At 49.0% G+C, this 16,080-nt stretch overlaps 1 protein-coding gene across 4 annotated transcripts in view; it reads left to right on the top strand.

The window, feature by feature from the left end:
- Window positions 1-16,080, top strand: part of LOC100679613 (dentin sialophosphoprotein) — a 119,516-nt gene that overhangs the window by 38,287 nt on the left and 65,149 nt on the right. For all 4 annotated transcript variants that reach the window (XR_512498.4, XM_003427083.5, XM_003427084.5 and 1 more), the window contains exon 3: window positions 13,336-13,398. Coding sequence is in view for 3 of the 4 variants with exons in the window: in XM_003427083.5 (XP_003427131.2) it covers window positions 13,355-13,398 (44 nt within the window). In the remaining variant the exon portion in view is untranslated. The remainder of the gene's footprint in view (window positions 1-13,335; window positions 13,399-16,080) is intronic.

The raw sequence follows: 16,080 nt of genomic DNA, 5'->3' as shown, positions 1-16,080 counted from the left end.
TGCGGATTTGTTTTCCGCGTCGGGGAGACAATAAAGCGTTCGAGCCGCGCTCGAACGTTTTATTGTAGCCGCCCGCATCTCGATACCCGTGACCGACGCTAGACTGCGCCCGGGTTTTCCCTGACGTGGTAAAACTATAAACGGCTAGAGACACTGGAGGATTACCGGCGTAATAAAACAGCAAACGGCGGGCCGCTTGGGCCAGCCGACCCCGCCGCCGACGCGCTGCCCGGGCCGCGTACGCTCCGTCCCTGGTCAATCCGAACGGTTGATCGGTACAGGAGGCGGAGCTGACGAAACCTTCAACGGCCGACGTCAGAGTCACGACACGAGTCGCACGTACTTCATCCGATATGCATTTTGTTAGAATAAGTCATATAGAAGGCCTTTCTCGTGAAAAACGGGACCCGTTAACGAATACTACATCTTCCTTATGATAACGGTCAGGACAGTTGAGTAAGCATTTCAATTCACGCATTGTTTTCCAACCGATACAGCAGGTATAGCAGATTTCGCTCTCGGAGCAGCCGCTGCGCACAATAGTCTCCGCTCATAAGCTGCGCATGCATCCTCCATTGTTCCCCCGTAGAACTTGATCTATTATAACGGCAAGTCATTCATATAGACACAGAGACTATATATTCCACTTTAGTCCACAATAAGATCGCATTATCTCTTCATTACTTAACACCCGCCGGCTAGCCTCTATGGCGCATATCGAAATTCAAAACTCCCTCCCCGTAAAATAAAATCAATAAAAAACCTCCCCCCAGTCCCTCTTTAACCGCTTTTTCGTCCCAAGCCGGTTATTTCTCTATCTCTCCCTCAGCCCACTCTCCAGATCGATACGCGCGTGACGTCGGCAGAAATTTGCCGCTGAGGGGAAGAAGACACGCCGGGAAAGAGAGAGAGAGAGAGAGAGAAAAGTAAGGAGGGTTGAGCGAAATCGCGCGGAGGCACGCTCTCGGAATAGAGAGGAGAGAGAGAGAGAGAGAGAGAAAAATCCGCGAGCGTAAACAGCGGATCAAATTAATTTCCCATAGATGAGAATCTTACCCCCTCGGCGCACGTTTTTCCGCTCCAGCATGCGGATGGATGCTCGCGACGGTCTATAGATTAGGGTAAGGGCTTGGTTAATTAAGAAATAGAAAATTACGTCTCTCCTTACGCGGGACTATCCGATCCCCGCAGGCTTTAGCTGTGTCGCGTGCTGAAATCGTTGAGTGATTTTTTTCTCAAGAGTATTCCGCGCGTGACGATGCGTATCTGTGTTATTAGCCGCGTAATTGGTGGCCATTTATACGGGCAGCTGAATTCTGCATGCTGTATGTGTGTGCGTGGAACGAAAATAATGTCTTCATCTCGTGGATCCCGGCGATCGGCGCGTATCCGTTTACGTGGAACTACGAAAAGAAATTGACGGTCGCTCGTTAGCGGCTTGTAATGTCGATGACCCACTTCGAGGCAATGAAAACGATCACGGCAGCGTAATACAAATAATAGCCGCGCGCGATCATCATTTGGATTGGCATGAAAAAGGTTAACGCCATCGCATCACGCTACGCGAAACGAGCGCGTAATTATCATCTGTAGTTGAATTTTCACGACTGTCTGCTGCAGGGCTGGATGATTAATTTTCTCCTCCTCTTTCTGTTTCAGGTAATATCACACGAATCCTCGACTCCTCGACTGTGTATAAGCGTACAGCGGATTACGCGTGAGTTTTACAACAGTGGCCGTTTAATCGAGCACACACAACTCTCGAGAGGCGCGTTTGAAGGTATTCCGGCGACAGAGAGAATGATAATGGACTTGCAGTGGAAATCATCGCGCTCGAACGGATTAATGCGCGATTCACGCAAGTTCGCGAAGCCGAAACTTGCATGAATCCTCGGCGCGATTTAGCTCAAAGTTTCCGACTCCGCGAGAATACCTGCTCTGCAAGTATTATTACAGGAATTATAATTTCACCTCGAGCAGCTTCTTCTTCGCGGTGTGATTAAAATCTTCTTCGTTAAAGTGTACAGGCTTCCTCGGGCATTGTTGTTAAAATTAAAACTCGCGCGATCTTCGAAAAAATTGAAAAGAAGAGAAAAGATTATTTTTTGAACTTTACAATCCGCTTGTCAGAAAAGCAACAGTGCAGCGCACAATGTAAACGCGCTCTGCGCGAGTAATAACCTTTCACATTTCTCTACGGAAAAAATGCCTCTAGACCGTAACAGAGAAACACAAAAGTCCGCATTGTGCGAAATAATTACGTAAAAAAACTGAACCGGCGTTTCAATCCTCGAGTTTTCGTTAACCCGAGGAGGAAGCTTGAAAAAAGAAGGAAGAAAAATCAATTCTTTTATTCCCCGGAATAAAGCCTCGGCGGTAATTGAATATTCTTAGTTTAACGCACTACTTATCATAACGCGACACTGTCGCTCTCTCTCGCGCGCGAAAGACCCATGGAGTCTACACTGCACTACACGCGCCGGTGCAATTACACGACGGTCCGCGCTGTGAAAGGACTGAAAGGAGCCACGTCGCAAATGAAGCCCGCAAGCACGTCCCTCTCCTTCTCTCTCGACGTTTTCCGCCTGTAAATAAGAAACGGACTCTCTCATTTCTTCTTCTTGTACTTTCCCCTCTCGTTGTCTTCGCTCCTTAATTTCAGTTCAATCAAGCAGCTCGTTGCCGCTCTTTCTCTCGCGGTAATTTGCGATATCGCAATTTTTCCCCCTTCCTTCCTTTTGACGTCGCCGAGCAATCTGCGCTGGCAGAAGTCGCTCCAGACTATCAGATTATTTCGACGGGAGAGAGAGAGAGAGAGTGCACGCGATTATTATTGGCTGGCAGTCGTCGTCGCACCTCAACGTCTTCGGCTGTCTCTCTTCCTTGCATATTGACGCAGTAGGATCTCTTTCTAATGTTCTCGTTTTCTCCTGACTCTACTGCACTGATGGAGAGAGAGAGAAAAATAGAGGAAGACGCGGCGGCCTAATGCGTGGGCTTGGCCTCTCATCAGACCGACTCACGGCTCCTTCTTCTGCGGCTTCGCTTGTTACTTATACCTCGAGCTAGTGGTGAATCCTCCTCTCATTTACTCCCAGCGCTCGTCTGAAGTTTCTCACCGAGAGATTTTACTTTCGCTGCTCGCGCGAGGGCTGTAATTTTTGCGTACCGATGGATTTCCCTTCCGCTGATTGGACGGCCCGCGTTATTTGCATGATTTCGGTCTGTGTATTTTCGGCTGAAAGGCTTGCGTAAACGCACCGAGTGGTTACACCTGTTTTAATAATAACCGCGCGTAAAGAGGCCCATTCGTAACAAACCACTCCGCCTACTGGGCACATCAAGGAAACAACGTTTCGCAGCCACTCCGGCTCAGCATTTAAATTCCCGTTTCCGTGCGGGGAAAAATACAAAAAAAAAGCGCTCGCTTCGGACACTCTCGCGCGCGCACAAACGCGATGCGAAAAAGCACATCCACTCGCAGCGAAACTGCTCTCGTGCAGAAAGAAGCCTCTTTTTCCCTCTCTCTCACTACACACTGCTCCATCCCGTCAATGCCACGGCAAACACAGCGGCTCGGCGTTTTTTTCACGGACAGCCCGAGCTATACCGCCTTTTAGTGTACACACGCGTAGAGCGAGAGAGCTTCGCAGTCGTCGAATCGATCGCGAGAGGTATAGGCTGGACCGAGGTAATATCGGCCGCTCGCCAAGTCCTTTCGGCTTTTCCGCTTCGGGTTTCAAACAAAGCGCCACTGCTGCTGCCCATCGCGCGTCGTCCCTTCCGTTTTTCGCAGCGAGCGGAGGACGCAAAGTGGCTCGCTGTGTTTGTATGTACACAGGGACGGTCTCTCTCTCTCTCTCTGGCGCGCAGTGCGCATGCGCGCCCCGAAAACGTGACCTTGTGTGCATCCTCTCTTCGTCCGGTCGAGTGTCTCTGTCGGCCGGAAGAGCACTCGATGTCAATGTCGATGGCCGATCTGGAAATTGATTATACGTCGTATTACTGTGTCCCCCGCCGACGCCGGAACTCGATATTCGCCGAGCGAGCGACGAAGGCTACATCAGCGATGTCTCGAGAATCGCAATTAAATTTTCCCTACTCCTCTTGCTACAGCTCTCGCCGTAAATTATGCGCGGCGCCGTGACGAGAGGTTCTTGGCGCGGTTGTTGTTGTTTTTTGGAGGCTGTGTATATAAGAAGAAAAATGACGACTCGCGAAGAGAGAAAAAAGTCGCCGTTGGAAGGCTTTGTTTGCGATATCGCCGTATCGATGACTCGAGTCAGGCAGCAGCGCGTCGCGCAAGGGAAAGTTTTTAATTGAAAGGTCGAGGCTTTGTTGTTTATTTTTAGACGGTGAAGGTTATTACGAATTCGCCGCGATTTCCAATTCCAACTTTCTCGAGGAGGGATTATTATAAAAAATTTTCTCTCCGATGCGCAGTCGCGTGTATACGCCGCGCTGAGGAGAATAAGAGAATCTGGGAATAAAAATGAAATCAAATAAGATTTTAATTATAGAGTCTGAGACCGCGCGCCGCATGAATACGCTTTTATCCCGGCTGAGAAACAGAGATAAGATTAATTTCACTCGTCGTAGCGATAAATCTTAATCCGTTAGAGTGCTTTTTCAGGAGCGCCGCTGAAAAGAGAGTATACGAACTCTTCCGAATTTTCCTCGATATATACTTTTCTTCATTGTGAAGAAGATCTTAGAGACTTTCTCGGAAATATTGCGATAATTTTAATGCGACGAGTGTTTCAGCCCGTGATTATCTCCCTACAGCTACACACTGCACTTGACATCGGCTACCAACACAATATCTATTCTATTATAAACATCGTTGTTTCTGCAGATAATAATTCAACTATCGCGCAGCGGCAGCAAAGCTACTGCGAATGAAATTAACGCTCGCGGTAAATTAAGCGAATGATTCAGCGCCGCGCATCATCTGCATATACGATTAATCGCGCGCATACGACATACGATGCGATGATTGCGTTGTGCATCGTGCAATGAAAAACCGTTAACTTCCACGATAAAAATTAACGGGCGTGACCTGCAAAAGGGACACACAGCGCTGCTCGATCGCCGGCAATCTGCATAAAGTCAATATTCCCGTATGTAGGCAATAACTCGGAGAACGATAAGCGAAACGCGCAGCCGCACGTCATAAACATCGGATCCACGTGCAATCACGCTCTCGAGCGCGATTAATATTTCGATCGCTAGCCTGGATAACCCAATTACCCTCGACGCTGACCCAACTACGCGCGGGCATTTTGATTTAGCCCGTTACGGCCTCTGGGTAAAACACGTTATTATATCGGAAAAAATTTGGCCGATGCTCCAGTAGAATCGTCTATATCCTCTTGGATAAACTCGGCGACAAAATACTCAAAACGCTCTCGCGTTTACGTGCAAACGAACGAAGCACAACTATTTACACTAATTAACAGAAGAGACCTAGAGAGAAAGAGAGGGGATAGGGAAGCCCAGCGGCACGAAACTCTAAACGCGTCGGCGAACTTTGAATTCGTTATTTCCAGCATGCAGCAGTGGCAGCCGCGGGGCACTGGCCTCTCCTCTCTCTCTCTCTCTCTCTCTCTCTCTCTCTCTCTCTCTCTCTCTCTCGTCCTACCCAGCGAATAATCGATCGTCGCCGCTCGCGCGCTATACTCGCGGCGGATTATGCAGGGGCCTCTCACTCTTCGCTGCATTACACCGGCTGCGCGCTTACGTGTGTGGAGCGGGAGAGAGACTCTTCTATGTGCAAAAAAAAGAAGGCGAAGATTACGAAACTCTCTCTTTTTCTAATCTACGGCGACTCGCGCGCTAAGGATTTATGTCTGCTGTGTATGCGTTTAATTAGCGGCGCTGCTGTACACGCTGCGGGTATACGTGGAAAATGTTCGGGCTCGTCAGGCGCATGTTTTTATTTTCCGCGTAACAGGATTGCGCGGTAGCTTCGTTAATTCAAACTCTCTTCGATGGGCGTATGTAAACAGAAAAAAAGGAGGAAAAATCCGATGCAACACGCAGGTTACGCGCGCAGAGGCCCGATGACCATCATGCAAATTCACCGATAAGCGCCGAGAGAGCAAATAGGGGGTTAATTAACGAGGAAGAGAGGAGCTAAGAAAAGCCGTAGTGCGAGACGCTGCAGTGAATAACCGGCGCATGTGTGCTGTATACGGAGAAGAGTATCAACAGAACGCCCGAGCGGCTCCGTTCACACTGACTCGCAGCTGTACTCATTACCCCCGAGGGACGCGGCGTTAATTTCGCGATGCGCCTCGTCGTTTCCATACGGTTTACGTATTAGTCGCTGCTGCTGCTCGGGGGCCTGGAAAAAGTATCGACGTCGTTAAGAGAGTATACTACTGCTGGCGCCGCTCGTTCTCGTGTGTGAATAAATAAGCGCGAACTCGGTCAGTCGGAAATTAGAGCCTTTGGGGCTCGTAGTCGTTGTTTCGACGATGAGGAGTAAAGTCTGCCTCTCGGTACTTACATCTATACTTAAAAATCTCGTAAACAGCGTATATACACGAATGAACAACTCCAAAAAGAGAGAAAGAGGAACAATCCGCAGCCCGGGCGAAATCAGTTTTTCCCCGGCGGCGACTTCACTTCCGTCGACTTCTTCTGCTGGCGCACATACTGGAAATCCGCGACACTCGCGTAATCCTGCCAGAGCGAGCGCTCGGACACGAGGAGCATAGTCAATGAGCAAAGAAGGTATAGTACCTCTCTCTCTCTCTCCTTCGCACGTGACTCGTTTAGAAGCGCGAAGGAGAGCATTATACGTTATAGATGCATTGCTGCAGCTTGTACAGTCCCGTCGGCCAACGGCACGTGTCGCTAACTCCTATACCCGGAAGAATCTCGGAAGACAAGTCGGCTGCGATGCTCATTGTTTTGAATGGGAGGAACGAGAGGTGATATGCTTTCTAGGCAGGATCTCGCGAGACGTTGCGCGACGTCGTCGTCGTCTTTGCGAAAAGAAAGGGAAATGATTATACGGGGTATTCTTTGCGTATAACGATGGAGGATAATGGCGTGGTGAAACGATGCTGGAATTTAACGAGGGTATAGAATATGCCTGCGTCGTTATTTTTATAAAATATACACCTGTTATATGAGCTAATGTAACCCCCACGAGGCTCACTAAACACTCAGACCGACAGAAAAAAATGCGTCCCCCTGGCGTACCGTGTCAACTAATTCCAGCACACAAATCTTTTCCCAAAGGCAATCCTTTTTGCTTCCGCACAGTCCTGCACGGGAGAGTATGAAAAAGACGACGCGGCGCGTCTGCTCGAACGCGCGTTAATCCCATACGCGTTTTGTCGCATCAAGTATTCATGGCCGTATTTAATTGAGCTCCAGCTGAGCACAGAATGGCTCTTGGCTCGGAGATAAAGCTCTCAGTCGTAGAAAATCAGTGTATCAGAAAATGTGAGAGAAACGGCGACTACTACTACGATAGAGGAAGGGAGAGAGTCTCCGGGAAACGAATGTGCAATTTTAGAACCGAGACTTTATTGCTGCTTTGCATAGCCAGCTTGGCCATTGCCGCATAGTGTGAATTCGCGACGGCGATGACGCTCGGTTTGCATGTTAATCAGTGTTTAGCGCGGGATATACACGTCGGGGACTTTATTACGTTTGATAAAGTAATTTAGTCCCGGGTCTCGGCAGCACCTGGAGAGCGCGGTGTATATGACATGATACGTGTGTATGTGTATCCGATATGTTTATTGCTGCGGTGAAAAAATGCTCATACTGGTTTCACCTATAGCCGAGCCGTTGAACTGCGCATGACACTTCCGTTGGATGTGGCCCGTCTCTCTGACGAATAAGCTATTTGTGTCTTAGTTTGCATGGCGAATTACACACTCGAGAGAGATGGTATCGTTACAGCCGTGCAAACATTACATCCGCAGGGTTGAATCAATAAAACGATGGTAATTGGAGAACAACGTCTCTGAATAAATACGAGGAATTCACTCTTGCTCCAGTTATTTGTTGTTCCAGAGACACGCGCGTTTGTTGATTGAACGCGCGCCGCTCGCATATAGCACTTCCTCCTAAGCAATATGGGCGTTGCCTGCGCCCGTGACGTCTTCCTTCTAGCGACAAACATCAAAGAATCCCCATTTTCGCGCTACCTCACACAGCTCGACCTGTGCCAAACAATGCATATTACACCCCTCCCCTGAAAACATCGCACATCCATTACAAAATTCAACCAACGCAAACATCCCATAATACAGAGCTGCTATACCCAGCCAACATAACATCAGCCACTGATTAGTTCGTCCGCGATCGCTGCAGCTGTGTGTAGAGCAGCAGCCCGTCATCGCAGCGCCACCCCCGCGGCAATCGATAATCCCTGCCGCTGCCGCCGGCTGCGAACGGGAAAGTGGAAAGACGATCGAAACGCGCCGCTAAATACAACGACGCGCACACACGAAAAGAAGCATTAGGTGTGTGTGGCTCCGTGTGTCTATGTGTGGGTTCGAGGGCGAGGAGACACCGGTGCGCGGAGAGCGAGAGAGAGAGAGAGAGCGAGAGAGAGAGAGAGAGAGAGAGAGAGAGAGAGAGAGTAGGGTGGATATGTACATGGGAAGCAGAGTTGGGAGGTCGAAGTTTGACGAGAAACAAAGTTAAGCCGGAGGTCGCGTTGGCAGCTCCGAGGTATAACGTATATATTATGGAGAGAGGGTGTACTGGTCGATGAGACTTTGCGGATTCTCTCGTGTGTATTCTGCGCGGAGTGTCGATTTCGGGACATTTCGTTAATTCCTCCCAAGAAGCTCGGGACGATGCTTCTTTGAAAAAGAAGCTTTTTGAAAAAAGTGAAGTTCCGCAGAGAGAGAGAGAGAGAGAGAGCGATGCAGCAGCGGACAAAAAAGTCTGAGGAAGCTGGGTTAGAAAAACATCGCCCTCTGGCCATCCACCCCTACGCTCTTTTTTTTCACCACTTGTCCCATTTTCGCCGGCGTGTGCAAAAGAGCCGAGAGTATCCGTCGCGAAGTCACTTTTTTTCTCGCGAAGAAGCTTCTGACACCAGCATCACTTCTGGCAAGAGCGAACAATACATTTACCGGAATTTCTTATTCCAAATCAGGGATAAAAATACGCGCAGCAGTGAGCTGACGCAGCCAATTCGATTCTATTTGACGTTCATCGTGCGCTTTTTAGGCACGGCGACACCTTCCCTCGCTCCTTGCTTTCATAAACCGGCAACTTTGAGTCCCTCTCTGCCGCGTAAAATATGCAGACCGCAATCACGTCCGGTGAATGTGGAGTCGAGCAAGAGGGTGAGAGATGAGGGCGCACCACGGCGAAGAACGAAAACTGACGAAAGTATGTTAGAACCGCTGCCGCTGCTATGATAGCGGGAGACGAATAAAGAAGACACACAAGTCGGAGAATCGACGCTGAAATAAAGAGATGGAGAGATAGATACAGAGCGTGTGTGGGTGTCGAGGTGGCATGGGATCCTGATGGAAAAATCGAGGAACAAAAGGCGGCGCAAAACAAAAACGTGAAGGAGTTGAAGGAGAAATCGGTCTTCTCTCTATCTCTTTACACACACAGACTAGTGCTGCGGAAGACAAAGCTAACGGCGGCAGCTTGATAGATTTAAATGCGCGGCGCCGCAGTAGCCGAAGAGAGGAGATAAGACGAGAGACAGTGACGGAGGAAGATCGAGGGAGAAAGTGAATATCCTATACTGCGCAGCCGGATAACGAGGAAAAGAGCGAACAGAGAGGCGAAAGGGTACAGGCGAATAGCAGAGGGAGCCCGGCAATTCAGCTGAAACTGACGAGACTCTGCAGCCGCCACCGCCGCCACCGCCGCTTGCTTCCTTTAATATCGCCTTTCTCCGCGCTCTCTGCTCTCTTTTACGGGAACGAGGTTTTCCTTCCTGGCTTTTGCTTTTTCTTTCGCTTCTATGTGCTCGTGCTTTTCTATTTGGAGGACGCGCGAATCGCGATGATTAAAAGCGTTTCCGATATTGTCGCCCCTGCTGCGAATTCCTCTTCGGCACCTGCTGTTCTCATTAAGGTGTTTTCTTTTATTGCGACTAATTTTGTTGACGCGTTAGTCAGAAGGAAAACCCTTCCAAAAGCAATTCGAGCCGCACACGTACGAATTCCATGACAGCCCCGAATTCCGCATTTCCTCGAATTTTCACCCTCTATTTACCCAGCAGCAGCAGTGCTCGTCCAAATTCTATTACTTCTGTCACACAGAGACAGTAGCAGCCACTATCCGGGGGCCGTAACCTCATTTCTCGCTCTCTCCCGATATACATCTCCACTACGTGCCGTTCGCAAAAAATCCTCATAACTAGCCGATCTCCGCATTGTTCTCTCTGCTCTCCGTCGCGAGCAAACTACGTTCATCCACATACGCTCGGCGTCCCAGTTCGCGAGGATCGGATTTTCGACGACGCCGGGATTTAAATATTGCAATGTTTCATTGTTCGTCGGGATTTTAATGAGCGAGCGCTGACGCGGAACTTTTTTCGTAGGCAGTAGGTCGCCGGGATATGATGATCGAATTTTTTCCTCTTTCCTGGGCATTTTTAATGAACGACGCCCGAGATGCGAGCATAGCTGCGTGGGGAAAGGAAAATGCTCTCGGAGGCTCGCGATGAGGGGAATATATTGGAAATTTTGTGGATGCAATTACGCGTTACTTTTGAATTTTTTTAGCGTGATCGTTAAGTTCGTTCGGGTTAATTGACGGTCTCCAATTGGTAATTAGAACAGGTATACCGAAGTTTTCGTTAAAGCACGCAATGAACGTCTACCGTTCAGGTGAAATACCTTATTTTTGGAAAATTTCACACTGCAACATCCCAAAACACTTGTCCCGCTGCTGCTTTTCCACCAATATTCGATATCGGTGCAGTGCAAGAAAATAATATAGCGGAAGGCGTCGGGTTATCGATAGTTTTAGAAGGTCGCTATCGAGCGTTTCCTCTTTTAAAATTGGCGCAAACTCCGGCGCCGAGCTGCACTCGCTCTCGGCTCTCCTACTGCAATATTGGTGACGTTATTGCGCGGCGATGAATCAGAGCACCGAAATAGGCGTGACTCGCCTATGTATTACGTACGTATACGTTACATACACGTTCCTTTACTCTCGAGGAACACGTGTATCCATATCTCCGTGTGTACACACTGCGGTCGCTTCGGGGAAAAAATTCAATTTGACACGTCGATAACTCCTGCTTCCGATACAAATCATAATGGCATCGTTTGTACGAATTTTTCCTTGCGATTTTTTTCACACCCGACTGTAAAAATGTCGCGGCGGTGGCGGCGAAAAAGAGCCTGCCGCCCAGGCTAGCTCAAAGGCTCTCGGAATAGTGGGAGAAAAAAGCAAGTCTCAGGAGGTCGTTGTTCACGACGTCAGAGCCACACACTGCAGAGAAAGGGCTGGTGGGTGGCTGCGCGCTATTTGCGAGCCCGACAATGACGAGTTTGTTTTGACTGCGACGAACGCGAGCCTTCCGGCAGGACGACGACGACGTAACACATCGCGTATGTACACACACGTTTCAGGAGAGAGAGAGAGAGAGATAGAAAGAGAGAAAGAAGGACGGCGGCAAGTGCAGGAGGAAAGGGACATTTCGCTCGTCGCGTATACGTATACATATACATATACGAGTGTGCCGGCGCACTCGACGACAGAGACGGACGTGCCCCGCGAAAAAGCAGGAGAGAGGTATATAAGGTGCTGTAGTTGGCTGTACAGGCAAGACAGCTGAGAGAAGCGGAGATTGAGACGGGGACCCAGACGACGGACGGACGTCGAGAGCTGCACGGCGGCGCAGGAAGCCGGGGGAATAACGTGCGACGGGAAGGTTAATGAAGGATGAGTAGGTATAGGTATATACATACGTATGCGGAGCCAGACGCGGAAAAAGTGAAAAGTTAATTAACGATTTTTTGGGCCGGCGACGTGTATTATCGCGTATACAAGCCTGCGAGGGGCCGAGAGCGCAGTAGAGTAATGCGCCGGAAAAGCGTAAATAAAATTAACGACGGTAAATCACTCCGATAACCCCCAGTTCGGAGCCAAATGGATCCAATTAAACGGTCCGCTTTGAGGGAAAAATTTAACGTGCTTTCGAGTCTTTTGTGTATATTTTTACCGGAACGCCAGCCGAGAGAAAGAGCGTATAATGAACAATAACCAAAAGCACGAGCTCGTATCGATCTCCGCGTTATATAGGCGAGAGCATGTGACAGTGTTGGCGGCTAGCCGCACTTGAAATTATTCATAAGTACGCAGTGTCGCGTAAACTTGACAATATAAACACGTGGGCTCCTAAAGACACTTATAGCCGGTATATAAACCCGCAAGGCTATATTGCCACACACCGCGCGAATAAGAAACATAAGAAATTCGTTCCTGCCTATAAGCAAACTAGACACGTCCGCGTTTCCCGCTGAAAAAAAATCGGATAGATACGCGCGAGATTAAATTACTCTATCTTGGTAAAAAGCTATGGCACGTCGGAATCATGCATAAAATAATGCGCCGCGAAAAAGCATCTCGCAGCAGCAGCATCAGCGAAACGGTACTACATGACTCAGGTCCGGGCGATACGGAGGCTACTTACATAATTTAAACGTCCGGCGGGGCCGTGTCTTCTGATGAAGTCGTTGGCCGCTCTTTCCTCTCCGTCTCTCTCTCTCTCTCTCTCTCTCTCTCTCTCTCTCTCTCGGGCCGTCCATTGTGCACGAGTTGCCTCCTAACGAGACTGCGCTCGCGTCCATTCTTCTTTTCCCCGCGCGGCAAACACTTGCAGCGCAGGGGCGCAGTTTGTTTATTCTTTTTTCTCCGCCTGGACCTGACGCCGCGACGACGTGCGCTGATGACGTGAAATGGGATTGATGGAAGATTTTATTGGATGATTTTGTTTGTGCGTGGATTTGTATTTGGAAGTGCAGGGACGTATGCTTGTATGATGTGTGTGTGTGTGTTGTTGCGGCAATTGCGGAGGAGTGTAATTACGAGGGTTTCTCTTTTGTACCGCTGTATTATTGAAAGAAAAGCCGAGGAAAATACGGTCAACGCTAATGAAACGCGGAGCACGGATGGTAGCGTGTCTACTTGCTCTAAGTAAAATGAGGAGAATGCGGTGTAAGACGTGGGATGTACGTTATTCGCAAGCATTGTATTTTTACTCAGCTCATTGCAGTCTCCACTTCTGAGAATGAAAGAAAATATCAGTGTTTTCTCAAAATTTTTTAATTAAATCTCAGAAAATAAAACGAATAACGAAATTTTCATTTCTTCTTGCAGGTCGGGCCGTTGATGCCTGATGGCGCGCGCTGGCACTCAGCGCTGGAGGAACCCCGCTCCAGAGTAAGTCAACTCTCTCTCTCTCTCTCTCTCACAATATCGCACGTATCAACCCTTTTGCAGTGAAAAAAATCCCCGAATTCCCTCTCCGTACATACGCAGCTGGAAATTTAACGCCACAGCGCGGCGGCATTCACTGTGCGGCGGAATACAAAGTAGCGCCGGGGAATGTAAATGTTTCTTCTTGCGAAGTCGCGAGAAAAAGTTTTTCCGCTGTATAGCTGCATGCACCGGTCGCCAGAGAGTGATAAGAGTTATCGATCTTTTTACCACGGGCCAAAGCTGCGAGTCGCACTTTACGCCCGAGAAAGATTTGCGCGCGAGTTTTGAGTATTTCCGGCGCGCGATAAATTTCGCTCGAGCTGCAACAAAGCCCGGCTCTTTGAAGAATACGAATAGGAGTAGTTTATCGGAAAAATGACTTTGAAGCGCGTGAAAATCGAATCCGGACGCGTCGCTTTCGGCGAACCGAAGGATTCGAAAAAACAGACTCGATTCGAAAACTTGGGGATTTTTCACGAGAGCGAGCCAAAATATCTCGCGAGTGCGAGCGAGAAACGCTCTTCTACTGTCAAAGAGCCGCCGCCCTTTGGCGAGCTCGTCCCTTTTGAAATTTCGCGCGCGGAGGAGGAAAGGAATACTCGAGAGTAGTACCGCCGCTGCTGCAGCCGTCGAGGAAAATCATTCTCGTTGCCCCGGAGACTTCTTTTTTCTCTCCCACGAGCTCTTGAGTTCTCTCCGGCTACCGCTCACGTACGAGCTCTAGGCCGAAATTCCTCGCGAACAATGTGATTTCGAGGCCGCGCTAAGCGGTCATTGTGCTGTGTGCTCGAGGAGGTGAGGTGGTTCTCGGATCAAAGTCTATGGGACGCGACGCCGTGTGTGTGTGGAGTCTTCTTCGTTGGTGGATAATCGAGCTTTTTGATTATGGGGCTTAGGGTGGACTCGGAGGATCGTTAAGGGTTGTAGGATTTTTGCGTTGGGTCTGCGCGATTGACTGGAATATTTTAATCAAAATCGGATTACGCAGCTACTTAACGCTACTTTGATGTGCTAATGAGATTTCACGCATAATGTAATCACGAAATTCGGCTTCACAATTCGGCGTAAATTATCATCGCAACGTTAATAAATCAAATCCGCTGTAAATTTGTACATGCCTATCAATTCACAACATTCTTTTAAATTTACTCAATATCTTCTGGTAAATTAATAATCAAGCTATTCAGAGTATCAAATAAACGTAGTCGCATTACGTGCACTTGATTCCGATATAATTATCAACAGACATATCGGCCTCTCGAATCTATCAAACGTTCCTAGCAAAGCGATATCTCTGAACTACTACGCATACACCATGTCGCGTAAATTCAAAGCGCCTCGTCGAAGAGAGTAAAATAGCACTTGTGCGCGCGCGCAGGAGATCAAAGTGCGCGCTAAAAGGGTTAAAGGCCCCGCGCGCCCTAGGCGTCGCGTCAACTTTTTTATTCTGCTCCGACTAATGCTATACATACTGCAGTAGCTGATGGTTTTTCGCGCGACTCTAGTGCAGCCGTTCGATCGTTTTGATAAACACTTGAGAGAGGCGCGCAACTTTGCTGTAATGGCTCTTTCAGTCTGCGAACCGTTTTACAGAGGCTGTTCATCGAGGCTTGACAGAGCTCGGCGCTCATCGTTTTTTCACTCGAAAGCCCGGTCGCATCTGAATTTTCAATGAAGATCGCTCGAATAAATATCACCGCCTATCTCTGAGTTCTTTTCACCTTTTTTCCAGTGGAAAAATCATTGTCCGCAACTTTGCAATTCTCTACACAACGAAAGCGTCGCTCGCCGGGTTGCCGGGTTCCATCGTTTATGCATAACACCGATCCGCCCAGCTTCCACTCGAGCCCTTCAATCACTCTGAAAAATTAATCATTTTCGCGCGCGTCAGGCTCGATTAATATTACAAGCTTTACATCGCTGCACTCGACTCCGGAAAATAAATCTCGTGATTAACGACCGATGCCGTCGCAAAAAGTAATTCTGTTTGCCCCCGAAAAAAAGCTCCTTCCCACCAAAAACACAACCCTCGGGTAAATCCGACTTTGATCCTCCGCAGGGGTGTGCGCGCGACGGCCTCGTTATACCCGCTCCTTATACCCTAAGCCCCTCAACGCATTCGTCCAGCAGCACAAACAGAATCAGCGGGTAAACATCGCGCGCAGCGAAGGGAAGACACGTAAGAAAGAAGCCCTGGTGTGTACAGAAAACACGTCGAAAATACACGGAGGGTGGGATCAAGTGGTCAGGGAGCACTCGCGCAAATTGCAGTGCAGCGCAAGGCGATACCGCGAATATATAAGGGGGGGGGGGGGGGATCGAGCCCGCGAATCAGAAAATCCGCAAATGGAGGAAGCCCATGCAATATTTATCGGCGCGCACGCGATCTGTTCGCGGAAGGGATTGCGGCTCGCGAAAATGAAGGACACGCAGGCGCAGACGGGCTTCGCGGAATTTCTAAGCGAGAGGGTAGCGCAGAGGGATGTGTATGGCTGACGATGGGGATCCGTCCGCGCCCTTTTACTACTGCGCGCGCATACACGCCCGTGTATAGGAATAATGACGATGGCGATTATACTTTTTTTTCTAGTATATATAATTTTTGCTTTTCACGAGCTCAGGGTCGAGTGTCAAGCGTAATCG

Source organism: Nasonia vitripennis, chromosome 2, assembly GCF_009193385.2.
Source record: "Nasonia vitripennis strain AsymCx chromosome 2, Nvit_psr_1.1, whole genome shotgun sequence".
Taxonomy (NCBI): Eukaryota; Metazoa; Arthropoda; class Insecta; order Hymenoptera; family Pteromalidae; genus Nasonia; species Nasonia vitripennis.
Note: the sequence above shows the minus strand (reverse complement) of the source record. Positions and strands in the feature narration are given on the sequence as shown.